The sequence below is a fragment of the Anthonomus grandis genome, chromosome 7, assembly GCF_022605725.1.
Source record: "Anthonomus grandis grandis chromosome 7, icAntGran1.3, whole genome shotgun sequence".
Lineage (NCBI taxonomy): Eukaryota > Metazoa > Arthropoda > Insecta > Coleoptera > Curculionidae > Anthonomus > Anthonomus grandis.
In genome coordinates, this window is record NC_065552.1 from 12,512,141 (window position 1) to 12,535,700 (window position 23,560).

The following is a 23,560-nucleotide window of genomic DNA, read 5'->3' on the forward strand; positions in this document are numbered from 1 at the left end:
TCCAGCACCGTATAAATGCAACTCTGTGTACGAGCAGTTGCTCGCCCTAAAAGCATTCGAATAGAAACCGTGGAGCCCAGTCGAAATCGTCATAAGATAGTTGCCTTAGATCTGAGATTTTTTTTGTACTTGTTTAAGAATTTCGTTAAAATTTATGAAAGAAATTAATCTTCAACTAAAATGAGGCAAAGTTTCAATTAACTTGGGATAGATGCAGGCAGAAATATGTGTTTTAGCATTCTCATAAACTTAAATCTTATAAGTCCTATTATCATGAAAATGATGGTCTTCATTTAAATTTTTGCTTCTGTTTACTTGACAAATTTAGTTAAATATAAAGGTTATTGAAACCCTATCATTTGGTTTTTATTATACCCATTTCAACAATCTCTGACCACGTACTTAATAAATAAACCTGGACTGCCAATTCAATGAAAAGTAAATGACCACTACTAGTTAAATTTAGTTAAAAACACTTTTATTTTCTTTCTATTTTTACTTCACGACTTTTACTATCCTTCTACGTAAAGTGTTTAGGTACAACCATCTATAAAAATCAAAATATGGAAGATTTTATGAGGGTTTGTAATTAGCAAGGATTTATATAATAAAAATAAACAACTCTATACATTATTATGATAAACAACTCAGACAGATTCACAATAATTCGGTTTTGGGTAACAATGAACCAAATACGTTGAAATAAGGATGCTGATACATTATCCATGTATTAAATAAGGAGGAAGCTATATCGTCTGATGCAGACGATATATCCAAGCGTGTCGTTTACAAATCGCCAAAAACCAGGCAATCCGCTATACTCACAGTTGGAAATGTTATTTAGAATCAGTCATATCAAGTGATCGTGTCGAGTCGTGATTTTAGAATTCCAATGATGATTTAAAAACAATGTCAATGAAAAAAATAAATTTAGTTCATGACAGGTCACACAACAAACGTCAGCGTCGTCACCTTCATTACCGTTATTTAATATATTCTTTGTTGGCAACACTGAAAATGTTCAGAGTGACCAACATCAGAAGGACACAACCACTATAAAAATGGCGGCCACCAGGCAGTGGTCATTTTTGGGTATGGTGCCATATGCATTAGCAGTCCAGGTATATTTATTAAGTTCGTGTCTATGACACATATGTTTTAATTTACAATGTTTAAAAACAATGTCAAAAAAAAAATTAAGTTTTTGACATATCACGCGTCAAACGTCAGCGTTGTCAACTTCATTATGTTTATTTAATATATTTTTTATTGGCAATACTGAAAATGTTCAGAGTGACCAACATCAAAAGAACACAGCCATTATAAAAATGGCCGCCATCAGGTAGTCATTTTTGGTAATGTCCAGGTATATTTATTAAGTTCGTGATTAACAATAGCAGAAATCGATATTATCAATGCTGCCAATATATATATAATTTAAAGCATAATCTATTAATAATAAATATTTATTATGTAAATATTTTATGTCACTGATAAAGATTCTTGTGTCCGTGGAATCAACAATGCAATCGAGCGGCGTTGGGATATTGTTGCCTTTTTCTCTAATATACGTTATCTACATTCATTTAACTTTGAATGTTGACTTCGTTATAGAGTATCTTATCATATTCTATGAAAAAAAATGCTTCATATTTTATTAAAGAGGAATAATATTGTTTTGCGCCTGTCAAAATAAGTTACAAATTTTTATGATATTATAGAGTGTGTTTTTTTGCTATTTCTAGATAAGCATTTGGCATCATTACATCAAAGTGTTGCAAGCAAACAAACTGCCGATAGTTCCATGGGAATGCTAATTCTAGCCTTTCAATGTTCTAAGGCTTTTTATATTAATTTTTATTGACCCACACCCCACCTAAAAAATACGCATATAAAGTAAACAACTGTATCTATCTAACAAAAAAAAATCTGGCACAAAACAAACAAAAATAAGTAGGCCAATAGCCTTTGAAAAATCAATAAGATTCTCTGGTATAAACGACTTTAAGTCGCTCGGTACACGGTGTTACCCAAGAATTTCAGCCTAGTGCGGGTGAGTGGGTATTCCCTGATCCCGTGGTCTACAGTTTCGTCCTTCCAACACAACCGGCATTCCGGGTTGTCCGTAACGTGTCACTAGCCGAATTTCGCGTTTTTTTAATCGCAGTAGATTTCTGGTGAGGCAGGCAGAGAGGGCCCGTCTATGTGTGCCTTAGCCTGTCTCTTGCTAAGTTCGCCTTCGGAGGATCTACTTATTTAGCAGACTTCATTGATACGGGTGTTATGTATTTAGCTATACCGATTATGGATTTTGGCCTCAGTGAACTCTGCAGCCCATCTTTACTAGTTTCTCAGGCACCTTTATGCTCTCCAGTACGAGCTTGGAGCTTACGTTTTCGCCCTTAATGGCAGCCCTGCTATCCGAGCGGATTCATACGACTGTGTTCCGGTGCCCGCAGTTTAAGATTTTCCTGTTTGTATTTTAACACAGCAATAACTTCAGCCTGGAAGACAATCTTTCATCAGATTTTTGCATGACCAATCTCATCAAGGACGTGTAGCATATGCGCAATCCTTATTGCGAATTGCAACAGGTCTAAGGGCAGATGGTTCAACAGCGTTTCTAGCACTCTAGTTATCGCCTCCAAACGATAGCCTCGTGTGTGAGATGAGATTTAATAATAAATGAATAGATCCAGTGAATGATCTTAAGGGACAGACCCCAGGTGTTGCAGGCCCATAGCGCGAAAGTGACCTTCTTAATTCTGGTGTCTACGTGATCGTACCAGGGAGTTTGAAATCTAATATGATTGCCAGAAATCGAACTGTCGTAAAGTATTGCAGCTGCACTCCATCCAGAGACATAGCAGCTGGTGTGCCAAAGTTAGGTCTCCTCGTGAATAGTAGGAGTTCTGCTATAGAGTTCTCTGATAATAGGAGTGTTTAAGCATTGAAGTATTATATTAAGTTATTCGACAAATACATCAATTTTGATTTTGTCATATACGGCAAATACATCATCAACATATCCTAACCAAACACATGGAAAATTTTGAAATGTACTTTTTTGGGGTTAATGCTGAGACCTCCCAAGAGGCACTATTTGTCTACTATATGCAGAGCTCTCATCATCGGACCCTGCAGTATAGCGGCATCCTTCTCCGGGCACAGGATTACTAGGTAATCAGCAGGTCTACGCTGTGTGTATAGGGTGACCTTGTTTAAATATTCGATCAAGCCGTGGACCACTAGGCACCACAAGGTTGGGGATAATACTTTTTTTGCGGGCATTCGCTAGCCGCCAACGTGTTTGTTGAGCTGGGCAAATACATAACGCTGCAACACGAGGGCCTCTATCCAACTCACCAAATAAGCGTTCTGAGCCATGGCAGTCGAGTGCTTGGCAGATTATTTCGTAAGAGATGTGATCAAACAAGCTGTTCGGATAAAAACTAGGCTGAGGATCTTCATATGCAATTGGAAAATCAGTTTGGATAAAATACACTGTAAAGGTACCAACTTAAAAAAAACAAAATTAAAAATAGTTAATATTAACAAGGATGATATAGGCTTGGAAGACTCGGATACTAAAATAACAGGTTTATTTGGAAAGTGAAATAACTTCTTTGTTGTAAAGTTGAAAGTTGCAAGTTGTAATCACAACAAATTTGCTCAAAGTGGTCTGTAAATCATAATTGTATTGACTTTTTAAGTCAAGTGAAAACTTAGATGTGAGTCATGAAGCGGGCAAAGTAGAAAGATGCTAAGTTCTTGCTAAGCTGAGAATGTCCTTACTTACTTAGATTAATTAACTTATATAATAAAAAGGTTAATTATTTATCTGATTGTGTATAGATATCTCTCAATATGAATAATAATAATAGAAATAAACATGTTATACTTAAAATGGCACATTTAAAGTTAAGGTCGATATTTACGGGATTTCAGCCATTTGAATGATTATCATATTGTCGCTGTGACTGAAACTTTGCTGACTTGTCAAATATGCTAAGCTGAAAAGGGAGCGGGAGAAAGGAGACTATATGACGGAAAATAAAGAGGTCCTGCAGGGGAGGCTTCGTAACACATTACTTGAGGAAGGCGATGCCCAGAACAATTATCTCTTTACTGGTGCAAGCGATATCGGTCATATGTTACAAAACTTAGAAGTTAGTTGCTAGAAAATTTCGCCAATCTGAAAGTTAAGTTGCAAGAAAATTTTTCAAAACTGGAAGAAAGTTCTGTCACACTCACCAATTTAAAAAGAGAACTTGGAGAAAAAGCTAAGTCAGAATTATGCCAGGTTGGAAAAGAAAGATTTTGAAAAATAATGTCAAGAGTATCGATGAACTGCCCTGTAGATCTTCAGCAGTGTACAACAAGAAAAATGTTTGAGGTAATATGGAATCTGTTGAGTTGGTGCGTATTAAATCACCTCAATTCAATGATACTACGTCTTGAAATATTTATCAGCCTGGATTTGAAGCGGCTGCAAAAGCAAATGGTTGGTCATTTAGAAGAAGGCCACTGGGCTTATGAGGATATGCTGCTGGCATCCTGCAAAGAACGGTCCTTGAAGTACAAGAGACTATGGTCACACGGAGTTGAAAAATCCGTGCCAAAAATCAGGGGAGTCCTTATAATAATTTTAAACTGATATAGCACATTTAGTTCGACTGCCGTATGGAGATTTCCTGGAAAGAGTCATCCAAAGAAACGATCATCTACCTATCTTCAACAAGCCGTAGCAAGAATATCCTGTCCGGAGGATGTCAAGACAATTGTCAGCGGGCAAACTAGAAAGATGCTAAGTTGTTAAGAGCCACCATCGTTCCTCACACTTGGCAAAATGGGGATCTTATAAAATACCAACAAGAAGATCCCGATATCCAGGTAGTCCCAACCTAGATAAAGAAAGCGAGGAGCCAAATTGGGAAGAAGTTGACAAGTATTCTCCCATCCCAATGTCAAGTCGTATTCTAGTGGAACTCCTAATTTTGGAAGACGGACTCTTAAGGTGGAAGATGGTTAACCACGGCGGCAAAGAGGAAAGAAGGCAAATCGTTTTGCCTAAATGTCAAATTTTGGAGTTGCAAGAGAAAATCTTTGCCGCTGTGTTAGGAGGACATCTTGGTGTAACAAAGACACTGGAAAAAGTAAAGGAAATATTTTACTGGGTCAATAGCAAGGCAGACATAAGAGACTGGTACAGGAAATGCGATGTGCGGCAAGTAATGGACCGCAAAGAAAGCAGAAAGCTTTGATGCGTTAGTACAACAAGTCCCTTTGAAAGGATTGCTATTGACGTTGCTGGTCCTTTTCCTGAATCAGAAGCAGGCAATAAGTACATCGTGGTCCCGAGGGACTAGTTTAGCAAATGAGTTGAGGCATACCTTCTACTAAATCAGGAAACCTTTACTATCGCCGACGTCTTGTCTTTCGTATGCTTTTGGAGCTACATTCAGACCAATGACAAAATTTTGAATCCAGTTTGTTCCAGAATATCTGTAAAACGTTTGGAAATAAGAAAACGAGAACTATTGTATTACAAATGAAAGAAAGAAACCAGCTGATTCTCCGTCATTCCGGAATGAAACAAATGGCACACCGCACGACGTCTCAAAGGTGAGCGAATCTTTCGGAATTATGGTCAGCCGAGTATGTAAGGCGCCGCGTCGTCGCTGAGGGATAGTTGACAGTTGATTACAGTGCAGTTTGAAAGATTGGCGAGATATTTAAATTGGACATAAATATTATTAGTAACTAATACAGTAAAAATAGTGTGTAAATAAATTAGTTGACTATGTAGTTGACTATTTTTGTGCAATCGAGTATTTAATTCACACCTATCGAACGAAAAAAACGTTACAGTATTGTATTGTATGATATATTGTACTTATTGTTTTTTCAAAATTTTGATTTTTTTCTTTTTTGTTAGGTAGGCTTTTAAATGTAAGTTAGTGGATGAAAAACAATATTTTTAATCAAACCGGTCGTTAGGTATTAACGACCTGCGTTAATACCTAACACCAGCCTTGAACTATTGGATAAACATTATCAAACACCCACTAAAAAACAAAAATTGCATAACACTGCTTCTACATTTCAGAAATGTCAACCCAAAAAGGAAAGATTTAAAAGTCCGAATAACATTATAAATAGATTATTACTTTATTTTGGGTATGTTACACAAATACCTGTCTCAACTATATTTTCAAAATGTTATGAAAACAAAAATATAACAAAGAAAAAAAAATACTGCAACAGATTTAAAATCAAAATTGAACAGTCTAGGTAAAAAAAAGACTACGGGAAGTTGCGAAGAACCCAGCCTAACAAGAGTGTCTCAGTAATCAGGCACCGATCCGAGCTTAACCCTGCACCCCTTCTTTACCAATTGTTCTAGGACCTTTATACACTCCAGTATAAGCTTGGAGTAGACTAGTCTTTTATTTATTAGAAAAGTCAAAAATAATTTTAAAAAATGATTCGTTTAGACAAAAAACTTCAACAATATAGCAAGGTGTTTATTAATTTAGATGTAAAACATTATTGTACATAATATTTTTTTTATTAATTTAAATATAACTTTTTAAGGCAATAAAAGATGGAAACAAATATTGACCGGTCGAAATAAACAGTGAGTTGCTATAATCTGCTTAATAGCAACTGCAATCTGCATTACATACATATAAACACTGTGTTGCAGTATACGTATTCTAGAATTTATTCGCATTTTAATTCAGTAAATACTTCAGTAGCGTGCTCCCCGAGCGAGTAGGTCATGCCGGTATGTCCAGCCTCACCACAGAAGCCTGCACCGTGTCGCAGATGGTCCCTATATTTAAAAATCCAGGTTTGTTAGAGTTCTGCACTCCGCTCTGCTTATCCTATGATCACCTTATGATTTACTATAACAGTGCTATAGACTCACTTCCCATTAAAAGAAGAGGATTTTCCTGTATTGCTAGCAAAGTCTTCATTTGTTAAAAATTACTACGTTTTACCCCTCGGTATATATTAAATACCTCGAAAGTGACGAGCGCAAAAAAACACTGGAAATATTTTTGAAAAAAAAACACAGCATAGGAAGGGTGTAAATAATATACATTTACTAAAATCTTAAATTCTTAAAACATAATAATAATTTATAGCTTATAAATAGAAAATATATCTCAAATATTTTACAAAACATGCGTGTATCGCGTAATTCATTAAAAAACAACATTCGCAAGTCGTGAACTATAACATAGTAAAGCGTACTTATAGTATTTATAGACTCATTAAGTCAATTTAATTTAAACACCTAGTTTAAACTCACTTATACCAGATTTAATATACATTTTTTTTCTAACTTTAAATTTTTAGAAAAGAAAACGACACCTTTTGATATTAAGTATAGTAAATACGAAGCTTTAAACTTATTAAATTTATTTTCTTACTGTATGGTTTTTACTCTACTTTTTCATCTTTCTTTCCAAATGGAGTAGCCATCTTAACCCTAAAATATATTCAATAAGTCATATGGAAATAGGTTTACTTTAAAATATTCTTACTTGGTTGTAATTTCAGCCATTTTTGTTCTTGCGATTTCCAAGTTTGCATTAATCTGGTCCTGATTCACTTCATAGACTTTTGGAAGAGTAAAGAGAGCCACCCAAGCTAAAATAACTCGTTAATACTGCGCAACATATAAGTAGAGATAAGAGGTTTAATTTGAACATTTACTTTGATTTTGTATTTAAATAACGTTTTTCACAAGCATCGAATTGTGCAGTCTCAAGAAACAAAATTTACATTTTCTATTTTGATGAAACATACATAATTAAATGTTCTCGCAGACAGTCGTATTGCTATTCACTTCTAACAGTAAGCTTCGGCAGAAATCTTCGCTTTTCCCTCCTCGTATAGTATAATATTTTGGTTTAAGGGAAAAAATGTGGCGTTTTTGTAGAAAATGGTGCGTACGTAAAACAAACAAAATAAGAACAAAAATCTACGAAACAAATTACAGAGAAAATACATATAGTTTAATTGGTTGTTCATGCTGATTTGTACTTTGGAGAACTTTGAATTAGAAAATTCTACTCAGTAGTATATACAATAATACTAAATTATAGTCAACTTCTGTAGAATATTGAATTACAAAGATGATTAAACATTCATGCATTCTGAATTTCGATATTGGCATAACTTCGGTGGTCCAAACATGTAGCAGTTTTTTCCAAAGAAAAAATTCTATAATTCACATGTTAGTTCAATGGTTAGATGATGATGGATTCTCTGCTATTTCAATTATTGTGAGGAAATCTCAAGACAACAAAATGTAACCATCGATATCCAAGTATGCAGTTGCGCAAAAATATTGTACTACTACAGTAGCGGCTTGTGGGTTTTTAATAGGAGAAGCTACTATTATTTTTTCAACCTTTAGTAGAACGAGGTCAATTTTTCAAAGCGACATATCCTATTTCACTTAGACCTCGTTACATATGCAGTTTATACAGAAAGTTTTTTTCTTTTGATAAACCTGGTTAACAAATCTCATTTAGTATATCAATTTATTTCTTTTTTTAATTAAGTTGTAAAAAAAAACAAAAACAACACAAAAAGAGGCTCGTCTTAATTGCCATAAAGAAAATTAGCAAAAACAGATAGCCTTAGAAAGACAGAGTCTCTAGGGTTTTTAGACCTGTTACATAGAACAAAATGGTTTATCAGCATCTAAGCCCAACACAGAAACTTTAAACTCTTAACTAATGGGCCCATTGCTTAATATACATTTAGAGACTGGCCTAGGGAGTATTACCTATTTTTTAAAGCTATTAAATCTAATTAATTATAAGTGATTAGCTACACATTACAAATAACCTATCTTATATTATCTGACATCTGTCTTAACATGGAATATATTTTATTATTTATGTTCAAGTTATTGATTTGATCAAATGTCATGTTAAAGTTAGTTTATAATTCATTGGAAATAAAAAATCAGTTTGTCAAAATGTTCAAATATACCTTTTTCTCCTTTATAGGTAAAAGTTGCTTACCCATTATTAGAAGGGTCATTCCATTAAACCACGAACCGAGGTAGGTCAGTACCCATAAAAGTACTCCAAACTTGATAGAGTCTACTAAATCTTCTACCAAAAAGAGCCTCCTGAATTCGATCATGGCGGCATTTAAGTGAGCCACTGCGACTTGTAATATTTGTTGGGTTTTTTCTTGAGATAAGGACATATCCATTTCCAAGTATTCTCTAAAATAAAGTTACCAAGGGTATTCATAACACGAAAACAAAAGATAAAACTTGTAACATCTCAATGAGAAATTAATAATTAAAATAATAATTATTATTATTGAATTTTGAATTTCCCAATAGATGGTCAAACCTAATAGTTATTTATAAAGTAATTGGGCTTTTATATTTTTGTCACTTCAACATACTGCTAGTTCAACTTATTTTTTATTAAATTTTTTAATCATAAAATTATTAGGCCTTTAAGCACTTCGCAGGATTCTCCTGATAAAAATAATGATTTGATCCAAATCTACTATACTTACTTAAATGGGTGTCCTTCGCCAGTTTTCTGGACGGCCTGCATGATGTTCTTGTAGATTCGGAAGGAGATAGTGCATGTTAAGGCAAAAAGCGACGTGTAAGCGATTACACTAATAAGGGAGGCATAGGTGAGAGCCAAGAGAATTACTAATACACCTCCAAATACTGGACCGGACTTCTTAGGATCTTTCCAGTAAATGAATCCTTCCACTAAAATGTAAAAAACAAATATAAAAGTCTTTCAGTTGAAACTCTTATATGGCTTATGTGTATCCCTAAAACATTAATAACAAAATGTATGTTTCTTGAAAAAAAAAATAAGGGTTTTTTTTTATAAAATACTATATAGGCGGTATGGCGATAATAATCCGAATTTATCCAATGAATGTCTGGAATTCGAATATAAGTACAACGATTTTGGAATATAATTCCGCTTTTATCCCCATTTAGGAACTAAGTCATATTAGGAATTTGTGTTTAATTATAGTGGGTTAACGCTTTAAACTACCTCTAATATTGTGATTTAAAGCTAATAATTAATACGCGGCTTTATTGGAAAACTATAAACACCTAGGAGTAAGCTACAATAGACCTAGGGTCACAGTGGAGGGACACAAGGTGCCCCACTCACATAAAGCCTAACCTAGACTAACAACTAATGCCATTGCCAACTAACAATCACCTCTTAGTTAAGCTTTTGTCAATAAAATCAATAAGAACATTTAAAAAATAATTAAAAGCAGTCTGTCTTTTTCCTAACTTTATCCACCACCTATTTTTTTTTCTCAATTTTTTTCTCTGAAGTAAAATATAGCCTTGTCGGGCTGTTATTTAACATAAAACGAAATTTCTAATATTCCTGGTATGTAAAGTTAGTTACCAAGTAATTCTTCTTAGAGAGATTAGGGAATAATTTCAGGAAATAAATTATAGACAATATAGAAGATCAACTTAGTGACTCTTTTCGATTTCGATCAATCACCAAGTTAAAATATTTGTTGAGAACATCGTCGATTTTGTTATAATTTACTTAAGAAACATCTTATATATTGCTCTCCTTCTTCTAATTATGATGTTATTTATGGATCTAGATGATATATTCAAATTATGGATGATACTCTGCATCCATAATTAGTGGGTGATTTTAAAACTAGAATAAAAATTATTTTTTCCTTGACAGCACAATTAAATCACTTATTGAAATATGGTAGCCCAAGATAAAGCGACTACTCTTTAACTTCGTTTCTTTTTAAGCAAAACAAATTTAAATTTAGTAAAAAGATATGTTACGTAAATGCGACCTCAGCTTTGACACGAAATTGCCCAAATTGTCTAGTTTTAAATGAAATGCCTGATATATTTTTACATATTTCAATAGAAAATTTGATTCTAAGAGCTTGTAATTTTTTGACACATAATGTCAACAAAAATATCATGAATTTTGAAATAGAGTGTATAAAGAGAATGTTTTTTATGTGCTCTACGTTACTGATAAACTTATTTAACAGTTGCTAGTAAAAATCACGTTTTACATTTGTGGCTTAGGCGCAAGATATAAAAACTAAAGCTGTTTAAACCAACATTTTAAGCGAAATAATGAAACAAAAAATATATAATCATCTGTTGAATAAAATTTTCAAATTTTGAATAGTTCATCGGTAAATAATGTACAAAATAGGCAATTTTTCATTACTATTTACAAATGTCATAAACTTAACTTTACAAAAATGAGACAAGAGAAGAGTATTAAATCTTCCATAATAGGTGTTTTAAATAATGATGCCAAGAGAGTTTTTTAGATTCTATTCCAAAGCCAAAGGCCTTTTTTGCATATTATTTTCAAGTGTAAGAAGGCATGCCTTAAACGAGTCGAATCGATTCTTAGAGATCGATTTCGACTTTATTTTCATTCCTAGTCTATATTAACGCAAATACAATAACAATTGGACAATATAATAACATTCCGGTAGCGTAATTTGGACCTCGTTTTACCTCTTCAACTGATATTACATAACCTCTATAAAATTAAATGATGCCACGTTTTCATAATTACGCTTGATGGATTAAGCTTTGTAATGAAAAAAAATTCCATTTAAATTTTGTCCATCTGATTATATTAACATTATATCATATTTGGATCCCTACAAACGCATATTAAAAAAAACTACCTGTAAGCGTATACGACCTAGGAATATTACTTAAATCGCAGCCAGACATAATTTATTTTAACCAACCTGTGAAAATTTCCGTTTCTGTTTTTTACCTGTCACAACTTGTCTGGTTCAAGCAGGTTTTTTGACAAGTGTCGAAAATAAAAATATGTCTGATGGCGACTATATCTTACATATGCAAAATACAGTTATGCCATCATTAAGATAATAAATAAATCGGATATAATAATTGTATCTTTGACATTTAATAGACCGTAACGTCAAATCTTTTATTTCAGATTCTTATGATTTTATTCATTGGAATGTATAAAAATACGTTTTAAAGAAAGAAAGTTAGCACGGAGAGTTAAATAATAAAAGGATAAGTTTGTAGCAAAATAAACAAAGATAGTAGGGGAGACTGGGGACAATTGAAACAGGGGACGGTTGAAACAGCCGCCATTTTTTTTAGATGCGAAGGTAAAAACTCGTGTATGCAGCCTCACAACGTTTCACTAATTCCACATTTCTGCTCGACAGTGTGAAACTAGCAGTTGAGCAAAATGGGTGTGTTTGCGCTCGGCTCTCTTATTTTATATCAACAAAGTAATTTTTACGTTTCATCCAAAAAGTGCGGAAACAAGAAATTTAAGTGTAAGTACATCACTTTTTTGTTTTTAATCAATTTTTTTATGTTTTTGCTTAGGTTTAGCAGCCTAAACTTGTTAGTTTTAATTAAAGAGTTTAAAGAAAAATAATATTTTGCCAAAAAAAACCTGAAGGGGACAATTGAAACAAGATGTAAATAATTTTACGGAGACGGTTGAAACATAATTTATAGAAGGCTTTTGGTATTATTTTTGCATAAATTGATTAACTGATTGTAACAAACTCTCTGATGGCTATTATTTTGTTATAGAATGCCACGTGAAAGGGTCAGGAAAACAAATAGAGGTACCAAATCCAACTTGGTTTACGAAAATGCGTATAGGGAGGTTATTGAAAATGGAGCATCCGTAAGGTCTGCGGTAGATTTGTTTGAACTGAATCATGTTACATTAGGCAGATTTATTAAGAAAAAAAAAAGAATCTATTGAACAAGGCTCCACTGAAACTATAACAATGGGATATAGGTGCGTACGACGAGTATTTAACGTTAAGCAGGAAAAATCCATTGTTAAATACATAATAAAGGCATCTCAAATATTTTACGGTCTATCGCCAAAAGAAATACGTAAACTGGCCTACCAAATAGCCGTAAAATATTCATTGAAAATGCCGAATACATGGACTAAAAACTCATTGGCAGGAGAAGATTGGTTTTCCAGTGTTTGAAACGTTATCATGAACTATCAATCAGTTGTCCCAGGCTACAAGCCTTTCAAGAGCGACCAGTTTTAACCCAACAAATGTACAACTTTTCTTTGACAATCTTGCCATGGTAATAGACAGATATAAATTCTAAGCGAAGGACATTTATAATATAGACGAAACCGGTGTTACGACGGTCCAAAAACCTGCTAAAATGGTAGCAGAAAAGGGGCGTAAACAGGTAGGGGCACTTACATCAGGAGAACGTGGCACTTTGGTTACAGTGGCAATAGCGGTAAATGCAATTGGAAATAGCATCCCACCAATCTTTATCTTTCCAAGATTAAGATATCAGGATCATTTCGTTCGTGACGGTCCACCTGCGTGCATTGGAGCAGGAAATGTTAGTGGATGGATGCAAGAAGATGAATTCTTGCTATACTTAAGACACTTTCAAAAACATACCAACAGTTCAATTGAAAATAAAGTTTTGCTTTTAATAGATAACCATCAATCTCATGTAAGCATACCATGCTTGGACTTTTGCAAAGAAAACGGCATTGTTGTCCTCTCATTTCCCCCACACTGTTCACATAAACTACAACCTTTGGATCGGTCGATTTATGGTTAATTTAAAAAAGCTGTAAATTCAACTTGCGATTCTTGGATGAGAAACAACCCAGGCAAAACGATGACAATTTATAACATCCCCAGCATCGTTAAACAGAGTCTCTCTAAGGTTTTAACACAATCTAATATTGTTGCTGGATTCCAGTGCACTGGTATATGGCCGTTTAATCGAGATATTTTTACGGCTTTAGATTTTGCTCCATCATATGTAACTGACAGACCTGCTCCCGAAAATTTGCAGTTAAATATCCTCCAAGAAGTCCAGGCAGTAGGTTCAAGAGAGAATAAAGATTTAAGCAGCACAAGCAACAAGCGGAACTGTTTCGTTAGAGCCACCAAGCACCCCGCCTCCAGTTGCATCTACAAGTATCCAGTCAGCCTCTAACCTCTCGTTGGATGCGTTTTCACCTGAGCTAATAAGGCCGTTACCAAAAGCTCTTCCTCGGAAAACTACAGGGAAACGCAAAAGTAGAAAATCCACCATTTATACGGACACACCAGAAAAAGATGCTATTCAACAAGAATATGAAGCAAAAAAAAGAAGAAACTGAAAAAAAAATTGGTGATCCAAAAATTACATCAAAAACACCAGTGTCCAAAAAAACTCGTCAACAGAATAGTCAGGACGATAGCAGCAGTGACAATGAAGACTGTTTTTGTCTAGTATGTTTGGAATCGTATAGAAATAACCGTTCAGGGGAAAAATGGGTGCAATGCATTGATTGCCACCAATGGTCACATGTAGAATGCACTCGTCAAGAAGATTTGTATATCTGTCATAACTGCATGTCAGAATAAATATTCTACTTTGCTAATTTATCTTTATTTCAGTATTAGGTTAATTATTATGTTGTTTAAAACTTTTAAAAAAAAATTTTATTTAAGTGTAAAAATTATATGTATCAATGTTTTTTTCTTCGTATTTCTAAATTGAATGTTATTTCAGTATTAAAATAAATATTTTGTTTATTCTTAATGGTGTTTCAACTGTCTGTGCTCCCTGGTATGTGTTTAAACTGTCCCCGTCTCCAAGACAATTGAAACAATATACAAGGCTATATGTTTCCTTTAATATCTTACAGGCATTATATAATAAGTAAAATAACCTGATTTAAAATATACAAGGAATTAATAAATATCCTTGTAAAAAATTTTTTAGCTGTAAATATGATTTTCTCTAAGAGAAAAAAATTAATATTTGGAAATTGTTTCAATTGTCCCCGGTCTCCCCTACCTACCGCCATGTGTTTCTGTTTTTTGCGTTCTTTAGTCTACATATAACCAGAAAACTAAAGAAAAAAACAAAAAAAAAAACATAAGGGATTACGAACAGAAAAAAAACACGCCAAACATTTAAAATCCGAGGAATCGCTTTCTATAATTGATTTATTCACACAATATTTTTTTATTCCTGATTTAGTACGTGGTTTTTTATCAATTTGAAATTGCGCCGAACTCAAATAAAAAAACTACCTATTTTATAGGCAATGGGCACTATAATAGATGAAATTTTAAAAGATCTTCAAAATAAAATATGAATGGTTTAATTAATTTTAAGCAAAAGTTTGCAAAGACATATTCAAAATCTTAAACTAGCAGTTTCAAAATTTGAGTTAAATTAAAAATCGAAATTGCCAAGTGATAATTTGACAAAGCCGATTGTTTTTTAAAAAAGGTCCGAAAATGTAATTTTTACGTAATGTTGTGACATCACAAGGAATTAACCCAAGTCTAAAAAGAAATCTAGCCAATCAAAACGTTATCAAACTCAAAAAAGTTTATGAAATTACGAAACTTCTTATTTAATGCTAAAGAAAAATGAAAAAGTAATCCATATAAAAATTATTGATTGTTTCAAATTATGCAAGCCTATTTTAACCTAAGAGCGCGTATTATCTTATCTTGATTTTACAGAACGATCCGTACAAACAACAAATACTTCTATTTCTTTTAATACATGCCACACTATCTTAAAATAGACATCCTATCGCTATCTACGCTTCTGGTACTTTACTTTAAACCTAGTAGGAATAAACTGAGAGGGAATTATCAGCCATACTTTTTTGATGCAAGTATTTCCGACCATATGGTAACAAATTCACTGTGCTGTATGGCCAGAAAGGATTAGAATAGGTTTATTTCCCCAAAGGAACAAACGGCCCTTTAGTCCAATGGCTACTAAAACTGTAAGAAATCGATTATTTTATTAAATATAAAAAAGGCAAACAAAAATAATTCGCCGCGCTAATTTTGTCTCTAGATATCCTGTCATTGAAAAATCAAATATCAATACAAATGCTTTAGAAGCTCCTTAAATGAATGTCTGCTACTACACAAATGAAACATAAGAAACCTTCCAGTGAACAACCCTAATGAAATACCCTGTCCTATTGATGAATGATAAAAGCTATTTTATCCTTGATATAAAAGAGACCAAGAGAATCAACATAGCACAGGAGATTCAAAAATCCTCGAGAGATACTTTTGGAAGATAAGACTAAAAGCAATACTCAACTTTACTCGATTTAGAAACCTCATTAAAGTTAATTTTAAAATTTCCAATCACTGAAAGAATACTCGTTGTATAAAAATCAAATTGCTCTTAGTAAACGTAATATCACACTCCAAATTGTTTTTTTTTGTTTTTCAAAACATAAAAGTTTTAGTAATAATTCATAGAAATAACCCTGTCCCTAATATAATTCTATTTTTAAAAAAATTTATAGAACCAAAACGTCTGTATGCCTTCTATTTTAGAACATCCCTATGGAATTATACCATTTATCTATAATAGAAATTTAGAGCTGTCTTGAAGAGAAAAAAAAATCACCCCTTTTTCAATAATTAAAGGCCAATAGTCCTATGGTGGGAACCTTTGATGTGACACTGAAATTACGAGACAGTTTTACCAACTGAGCAGTCTTAATCTTCTCTTGAAGATGCTAACATGGTTAGCGAAACACGTGTCGAGAGTAAAATAAAGAGTTTTGGTTAGTGGTAAAACTGTCTCGTAAGTTGAATTATAGGCCACTTAAATGAAATTAACCTCTTGAATTCGAAGAGGTTAATTTCAAAATTATTATTAATTTCAAAACTATGTTTAAAAACATAAACAAATTGGCTAGTATAATAGGAAAAATAAAGTATTGCAAAAACTAGTCAAGTAATCATGAGGAAATATAAATAGATAAAAGAACAATCCAAATTTCGAATTAAGCTACGTAATAAAGCAAACTCTAATTTTAAGTAATTGGTCAAAAAACTTTCAACAACACTTACAAATAATTCTGGTACATATCTATCTATTAATTCATGGTAATTGGATACTGTAGTTGGATATGTAATTAAATATGTTTGTAGAAACACATAGATGACTTTAAATTAACTACCATCAAAAATCTCATTCTCCCTATTTCACACAGGAACCAAGTCCAGTCCAAATTCCTACAAATTGCTAAATTTAGCTCAACGGCATGCCAGATATGGAGCAAACAACCTGAATTATGTTTTCCTCTTGAGGAAACGCTGACTTTACTGTAATATCCAATATTCAATGGTATAGATTAGTTATAACCGTGAGAAGTGCTAATTCTCGATAGCGGAGTTGACTCCGTTAAACTTTAAGGAAAAAAAACTCTTGATTTTAAGTTGCTTAGGATTACTGTATTCGGTTTCTATGTGACCTATTGAGAGTTATACCAAATTCTCCTTTCAACGGTACCAAAAAAAATGAAATCGGTAAATGTGTAAGCAAATAGTTAGCGAAAATGTCTAGAAATAATGAATATTTTATTTACGCCAAACTTTAGTATTTTAAATGAATACTTTTAGTGTGGTACCTACATCATTTTAAAATTCTTACATTTTTTATAATAGATCATCAAAAAAAAAATACAAGCAATTTAGAAGTTAAAATGTGTGGTAACAAACAGTACATTTAGTTCAACAAATTATTTATTTTTTTAAGTAAAGAATGTGTACCGTTATTTGCGAGAAAAAAGAGTGTCTTCAAATTTTTTGCAAAAATCTTTGCTAACTTTGTATGTGTATTTATTTCACCTATATTTTTTGCGAAACCTACCTAATAGGTACAAAAAAACACTGCAATACCTTACATTTTTAATGCGTTTAAAAAGCAGGCGATTTATTATTGTTAAAACTGTCAGTTTGACGCGTGCAATTTTTCAATTTTAGTTAAAACAGTGAGTTAATAAAATGGTGTATACGCTAGCTGAAAGAATAGAAATAATTTTCCTTTTAAAAGTGGATTGGCAGACGTAGTGCAATCGAATGGCCTGCGCGGTCTCCGGACCTAACCCCACTAGACTTTTTTCTTTGGGGCTACTTAAAAAGCCAATAATTTTTTCTACTCTTTAGTTTTATTCGATATCTTCCTATAAGGTTGTCCATTAGGTCAACCCCTCCCATGTGACGATTGTATTGGCGAATAATATTAAGGCACTCGATTTCAATGTCTTTGCATTCTTTCTTGTATCTTTTGACAGTACCAGAAGGCTGCTGGCCAGCATAAGTTGACATGAGAGTAACGCATCTATGCGTTTATAAAACCCCACCTGAGAGTATTGAGAATTTAAGAAATAGAATATTTCAAGAATGCAGAGAAATTAGCCGGCAGACCCTTGACAATGTTCGTAAGGAGTTTGAAAATAGGCTTTTTTATTGTATTGCTAATAACGGCGTGCATTTTGAACATTTAAGAAAATAAATTTGTTAAACTAATTAAATTTGTTTTTCTACCCTACCGATTTACACTTTAATTGCTTCTTGGTCAATCAATTTTATTTTTTTTACAACCATTGATAGCATAATGAATGCCCTTTAAAATAATGTATCACACCATGGGGTAGCCATTTGACATACCAAAGTTTGGCGTAAATAAAATATTCATTATTTCTAGACATTTTCGCTAACTACTTGCTTACACATTTACCGATTTCATTTTTTTTGGTACCGTTGAATAGAGAATTTTACGCTCCTTATTATGATGTATTACACGATGGGGGTTCCCATTTGACATATTAAAGTGAGGTTAGCTGGAGGTGAGGAGGTGATTGACAGAACTTCAGTAAATGCATAATTAAACGTCCCCCTGTATATCTAATTTGACGTGTTTAAAAAGGAAAAAATGATGTAGTGTCTTAAAAACTGAAACAAAAAAGTAATAAGAAGTAAATTTTATTATGGAATATACCTCGAGTATTTAAAAAAAGAATGGTTAAAATTGCTATCTTTTAATTTTGAAAGGGAAATAGTTATAAGGAATGCATGTTCTCACTCGTAACTTACATATATACCTAATATATTTATAATAGTTTGGTTATTATTATTGTTATGGTTTATAAAAGTTTATAATTTTGATAAAATATATTATTTTTTCTTATAGGTATTTTAAGCGGCTGTATAATCCCCATAATATAAACATTGTAATATACAAACTTTTTTTAATTTTTAATTTACATAATACTCATAATATGATTAAAATAACTCGTAGTGACTCACTTAATTTTTCTGTTACAGAGTTATATTATTCGAAAATCATAAATCAAAGTGAACTTTTTTTAATTAGGTTGAATCATGACACAAAAACAGAACTGGAGCAGTCCTAAAATTATCACTAAAAACTTACGATTTTCTTCACGTAAACTATTTAAGGCCGTTCGTATTTCTTCCATAGTGAACAGATGTTAGTAGTTACTACACTTAGTTAAGGTTGCACCAGAAAAAGTATCACTAAATCGGAGTATAGCTTTTTGGCAGTTAGCCGAGGATCTACATATTTATATCGGGATCGCTGGCGAACAATCGCGTCTGCCGCACAAATGCAATGCGTGAATTTGTCTAGTATACAGGGTCTTTTTTTAACGTTTGCCTATAGGTATTTATAGATTTACGTGGCGCCTAAGAATACCTAAGCCCAGTATAGCGAGCTTCTTTGCAGTATATTACGATTTTCCTAATTATTTATGTGATGTTCTACTACTACAGTTTTGTAAATGTCTGTTCAGCTTTTTATCTGGCTATATAAATCAATATAGAAAATTAATATAAATAAGTCTTAGAATTAAAGAAAAAAGATAGCATTATTAATTGTACCGTCTATCACTTTTATTAGTAATAATTATGTAACATTAAGAACGAAAATTTAAAACAGCTGTAAGTCGAATAAGTGGCTTAGAACTGTAAGCAATTTAAACTGTATTCAATTATTTGAATAAAGTTTCATTTACTAGTGGGTTTATTGTGAATCATTGAGTCAGTCACTTTTAATTAGAAAGATTCTTAATCAGATCAAAATAGAGTACCAAGTCCCAAAGACTACCAAATGCATTCGCACGAAAGCACTCAACAGATGATCCTAGTAGATAATCAAGATCCAAGATTGTTGATTTTTCCTTACAAAACCCGGTTGTTAATGATGTAAATTTTTGTATTGAAAAGACCACAGCTACAGTTTTGTCGTACTTAAATGAACAACATATATGACATAAAAATGCACCGATAATTTGGTTTTTTTAAAGTTTGAAATTTTAAATATTGGTATATAATTTTAATTATGATTCATTTTTAAGTAACCCCATTTTATTTTTAATCAAATAATGTTTCAAATTTAATAATGAATACCCCGTACAGGAAAAAATTAGAATTTGTTGACTACCTGCAAATGTAATTGTTTCATTAAGTTTGAATTATCTAATTACATGATTAAGTACCTCTCAACCTTTAAAAATTGGTGTTATAATGAAACAAGAATTTTTCCAGAATTGTGAAAAGACTGCGGAGCATAAAGTTAAATCTGTGGTCTAAATACTTGGATATACATACTATCACTTGTGGACAAGGAATATCTGGGAGGTGGAAACAATGAAAATAATACGTTTCCTATCTTCGACAATTAATGCAAAGATGCATGCGAGCGGATATGTAAAAATAAGCGCTCCCGGCTAACGAAGTCGTGCTGAAAAATGCGCTAAATTTAAATGTTTCAATAATTAACATAATATTTTGATTGAGCACAAACGATACAGAGAATTTTCTACGGATTTTTTAAAATCATTATACAGGGTGATTCAAAATTGAGTGCAAAGATTTCAAGGGCGTATTTACCAGCCAAAAATAAGAAGTTTTTTTCATAAAACATATGTCCTAACTTGTTACAGAGTGTAAAAGTTTTTTTAATAAAAAAAAATATTTTTTTTAATGAAAATTTGCTTTTGTATATGTATCTGTTACTTAGGCTAAGTTAAATTTTAAAAGGAAATTAAATCTTGAATCTCAATAATCGATGCGAATTTTTTATGTGTTTTAATAGGGCCAGGCACAGATTTTGATTCTTTTCCTGGAAACAAAGCTAGATACGAGTAAGGCTCAGGAAGCAAGAAAGTTACATTATTGGCCGCTTAATCTAAAAAAAAATTGAATTGTCAAAAAAGCGGTGGCGTACCATAATTTTATCTATAAGTATCAAGTAGGTAGCCCCCTGAAACGCCACTGAAATTAATAAATTTATTTTATTCCCACCAAAGGAGGGCCTTTATAACGACAAATAAGCCTACTAAATTTTATTTAAATCGGCTGAAAGAATTTTGAATAATTGATAAAAACCCGATTTTATTAAAAAACTTTTACACTCTGTATCTAGAGAAACCAAGCAAGTTTATATAAAATATGAAAAAAGTGCTTATTTTTGGCTAGTAAATACGCTCTTGAAATCATTGCACTAAATTTTGAATCACCCCTGTATAATTATTTACCCCTGTATATTTCCGGTTATTTTTATATGAACAATAAAATAATATGACTATTTAATTAATAATAATACTTCTCTTCTTCTTACATTAATACTAATGAATTAAGAAGTTGTATATAAATAAGATTCACATACACTTATAAAAATTAATTAGGAAATAAAATGATAGTTTTCAGCTGAATTATTAAAACCAATTCTAAAAAATATATTTTTTGAATACCTCAAAATTCTGTTGAATATAAACATACTTCCAAAAGATGCTATCATTATTGCTTTCAATGTATCTATTGTAATACTAGTTCTATTTCTTTCAAATAAGAAAGCGAATAATCAGGCACAATGTAGTTTTGGTTTTTTTTAATCTTTTGAAGACTTTTTAATTCATTATTTAATAAACCAGGAAAAATTTGAGCTAGAAAAATTTACATGAAAAATCTATAAGTAAAGCATGTCATAAAATTGAGTAACAGCAAGGCAGAACAAAGTTGACATCATTCTGACTCATTCCAGTTAAATTCCGAATAGCGTATATATCAGCTCCAAAGTCTATATATTTCAACAAAAAAATTTAGATTGCTAGTCATTATATTGAATAATAAACTGTAAGCTCTGTAAGAATCTGGAAAATTAGTGAGGCCTTAATCATGTAATTAGATATTTTAGATAATCTAAATTTAGTGAATCAATTACATTTGCAGGTGGTCAAAAAATTCTATTTTTTTTTATATATGGGGTTTTCATTATTAAATTTGAGTTGGAAACATTATGAAATGTGATTTTATAGAAGATATATAGTTATTTGATAAAAAGTAAAATAGGGTTACTTGTTAGATCGAATGAATGGTAATTAAAATTTAATACCAATATTTAAAATATCAAACTTTCAAAACACCAAATCATGGACGCATTTTTATGTCATATATGTTGTTTTTAGTTATTAGTCGTGTAACTGTAATAATGCCCTTTTTGCAGAACCTAAAAGCAAAGTTGTTTTTATTTTAGAATTTAAGCAATAATTCTCGAATCTCTTGAAATACTACTAAAATCGACCCTCTTCTAGCAGAAATCAAACCTAAATTCAATAATGAAAACTAAGTTTTTAAAACGAGATATAAACTTATATAAGATATAAATCATTATGCATTTACCAACCTGTATAAAATGTTGAATTTCTTTGTACACTGAAATTCTGATTACTTGGCACAATTACAAGGGGCGCTTAAAATGTTTAATATACAAAATGAAAAGTAATTTGTCAGGAAGGGCGTATTTATGAATCTAATGTAAAACGTAATAAAACTTCCTTTACCAGATTTTTGAACACTATAAAATATTTTTATAGCAGAATTGTTTTTTACGCTATATATTAATATTTCTGTTGGTCTTGATAATGTATTTTTTGAAAAATAATTAATTTTACCCCAAAACTAAATTAACGACAAGGATATAATGTTAACACAAACGATAAAATATTAATTTCAATAGATGGTATCAATGTATTGATTGTAAGGAGGAGCCATCAATACTAGACACCACATTCATGGAGAATGCCTGAATGTCTGATATCCTTTACACTTGTCATCTTTCTCTGAGGCCCAACTATACAATTATCATAAATATTAACGAAATTTTACTACTGAATCAAGGACTTTAAATGAATTGCAGAATATCCTACGTATCTAAATACCACAAAAATCAATATGAACCTACTTGTATGAAACATTATGCATAATAGAGATTTACTCTGCGATGGGCTTTCCATGATAGTAGGTTTTTGAACGTGGGTGGGGCTCGCCGTAGCTGGTAGTGGGACGAATTTGGTGGGTGATGCAGGTTTCCCGTTGACGCCATCGTCCTTCTCAATATTGATAAGCTGGTCGGAGATTGTGAGATCGTCTGCCATTTTATAGATCAAATTTTATTCTGATACCGAAATATATTTACGTGTAGCACAAACTTTGCACAAAACACTACTCGATGAGATTTTAATAAATTTTCCAGTTAATGATTAAAAGTTTCCCTTGTTCCGGCGAAGAGTAAGCGGACCTTTTATAACCCAGGACGTTACTGGGCACGCGTCTAGTTTTCTAATCGATTCAGTAGGATTCGCTGCAGTAGGACAAAACGATACTGTGAGGC

At 32.3% G+C, this 23,560-nt stretch overlaps 1 protein-coding gene across 2 annotated transcripts; it reads right to left on the minus strand.

Annotated features, from left to right (window-relative positions):
- Positions 1–7,088: 7,088 nt before the first annotated feature.
- On the minus strand, positions 7,089–23,549 carry LOC126738120 (reticulon-1-A). Of its 2 annotated transcripts, none has more exons than XM_050443287.1 (5): positions 23,132–23,549; positions 9,565–9,772; positions 9,051–9,259; positions 7,557–7,662; positions 7,089–7,501 (listed from the first exon to the last, which is right to left on the minus strand). In XM_050443287.1, the coding sequence occupies exons 1-5, from the start codon at positions 23,322–23,324 to the stop codon at positions 7,453–7,455; spliced, it is 765 nt and encodes a 254-aa protein (XP_050299244.1). In that variant the 5' UTR covers positions 23,325–23,549; the 3' UTR covers positions 7,089–7,452. The 2 variants fall into 2 exon arrangements, with proteins under 2 accessions (XP_050299244.1, XP_050299245.1); XM_050443288.1 differs by lacking the exon at positions 23,132–23,549 and adding an exon at positions 19,301–19,489.
- Positions 23,550–23,560: the final 11 nt, after the last annotated feature.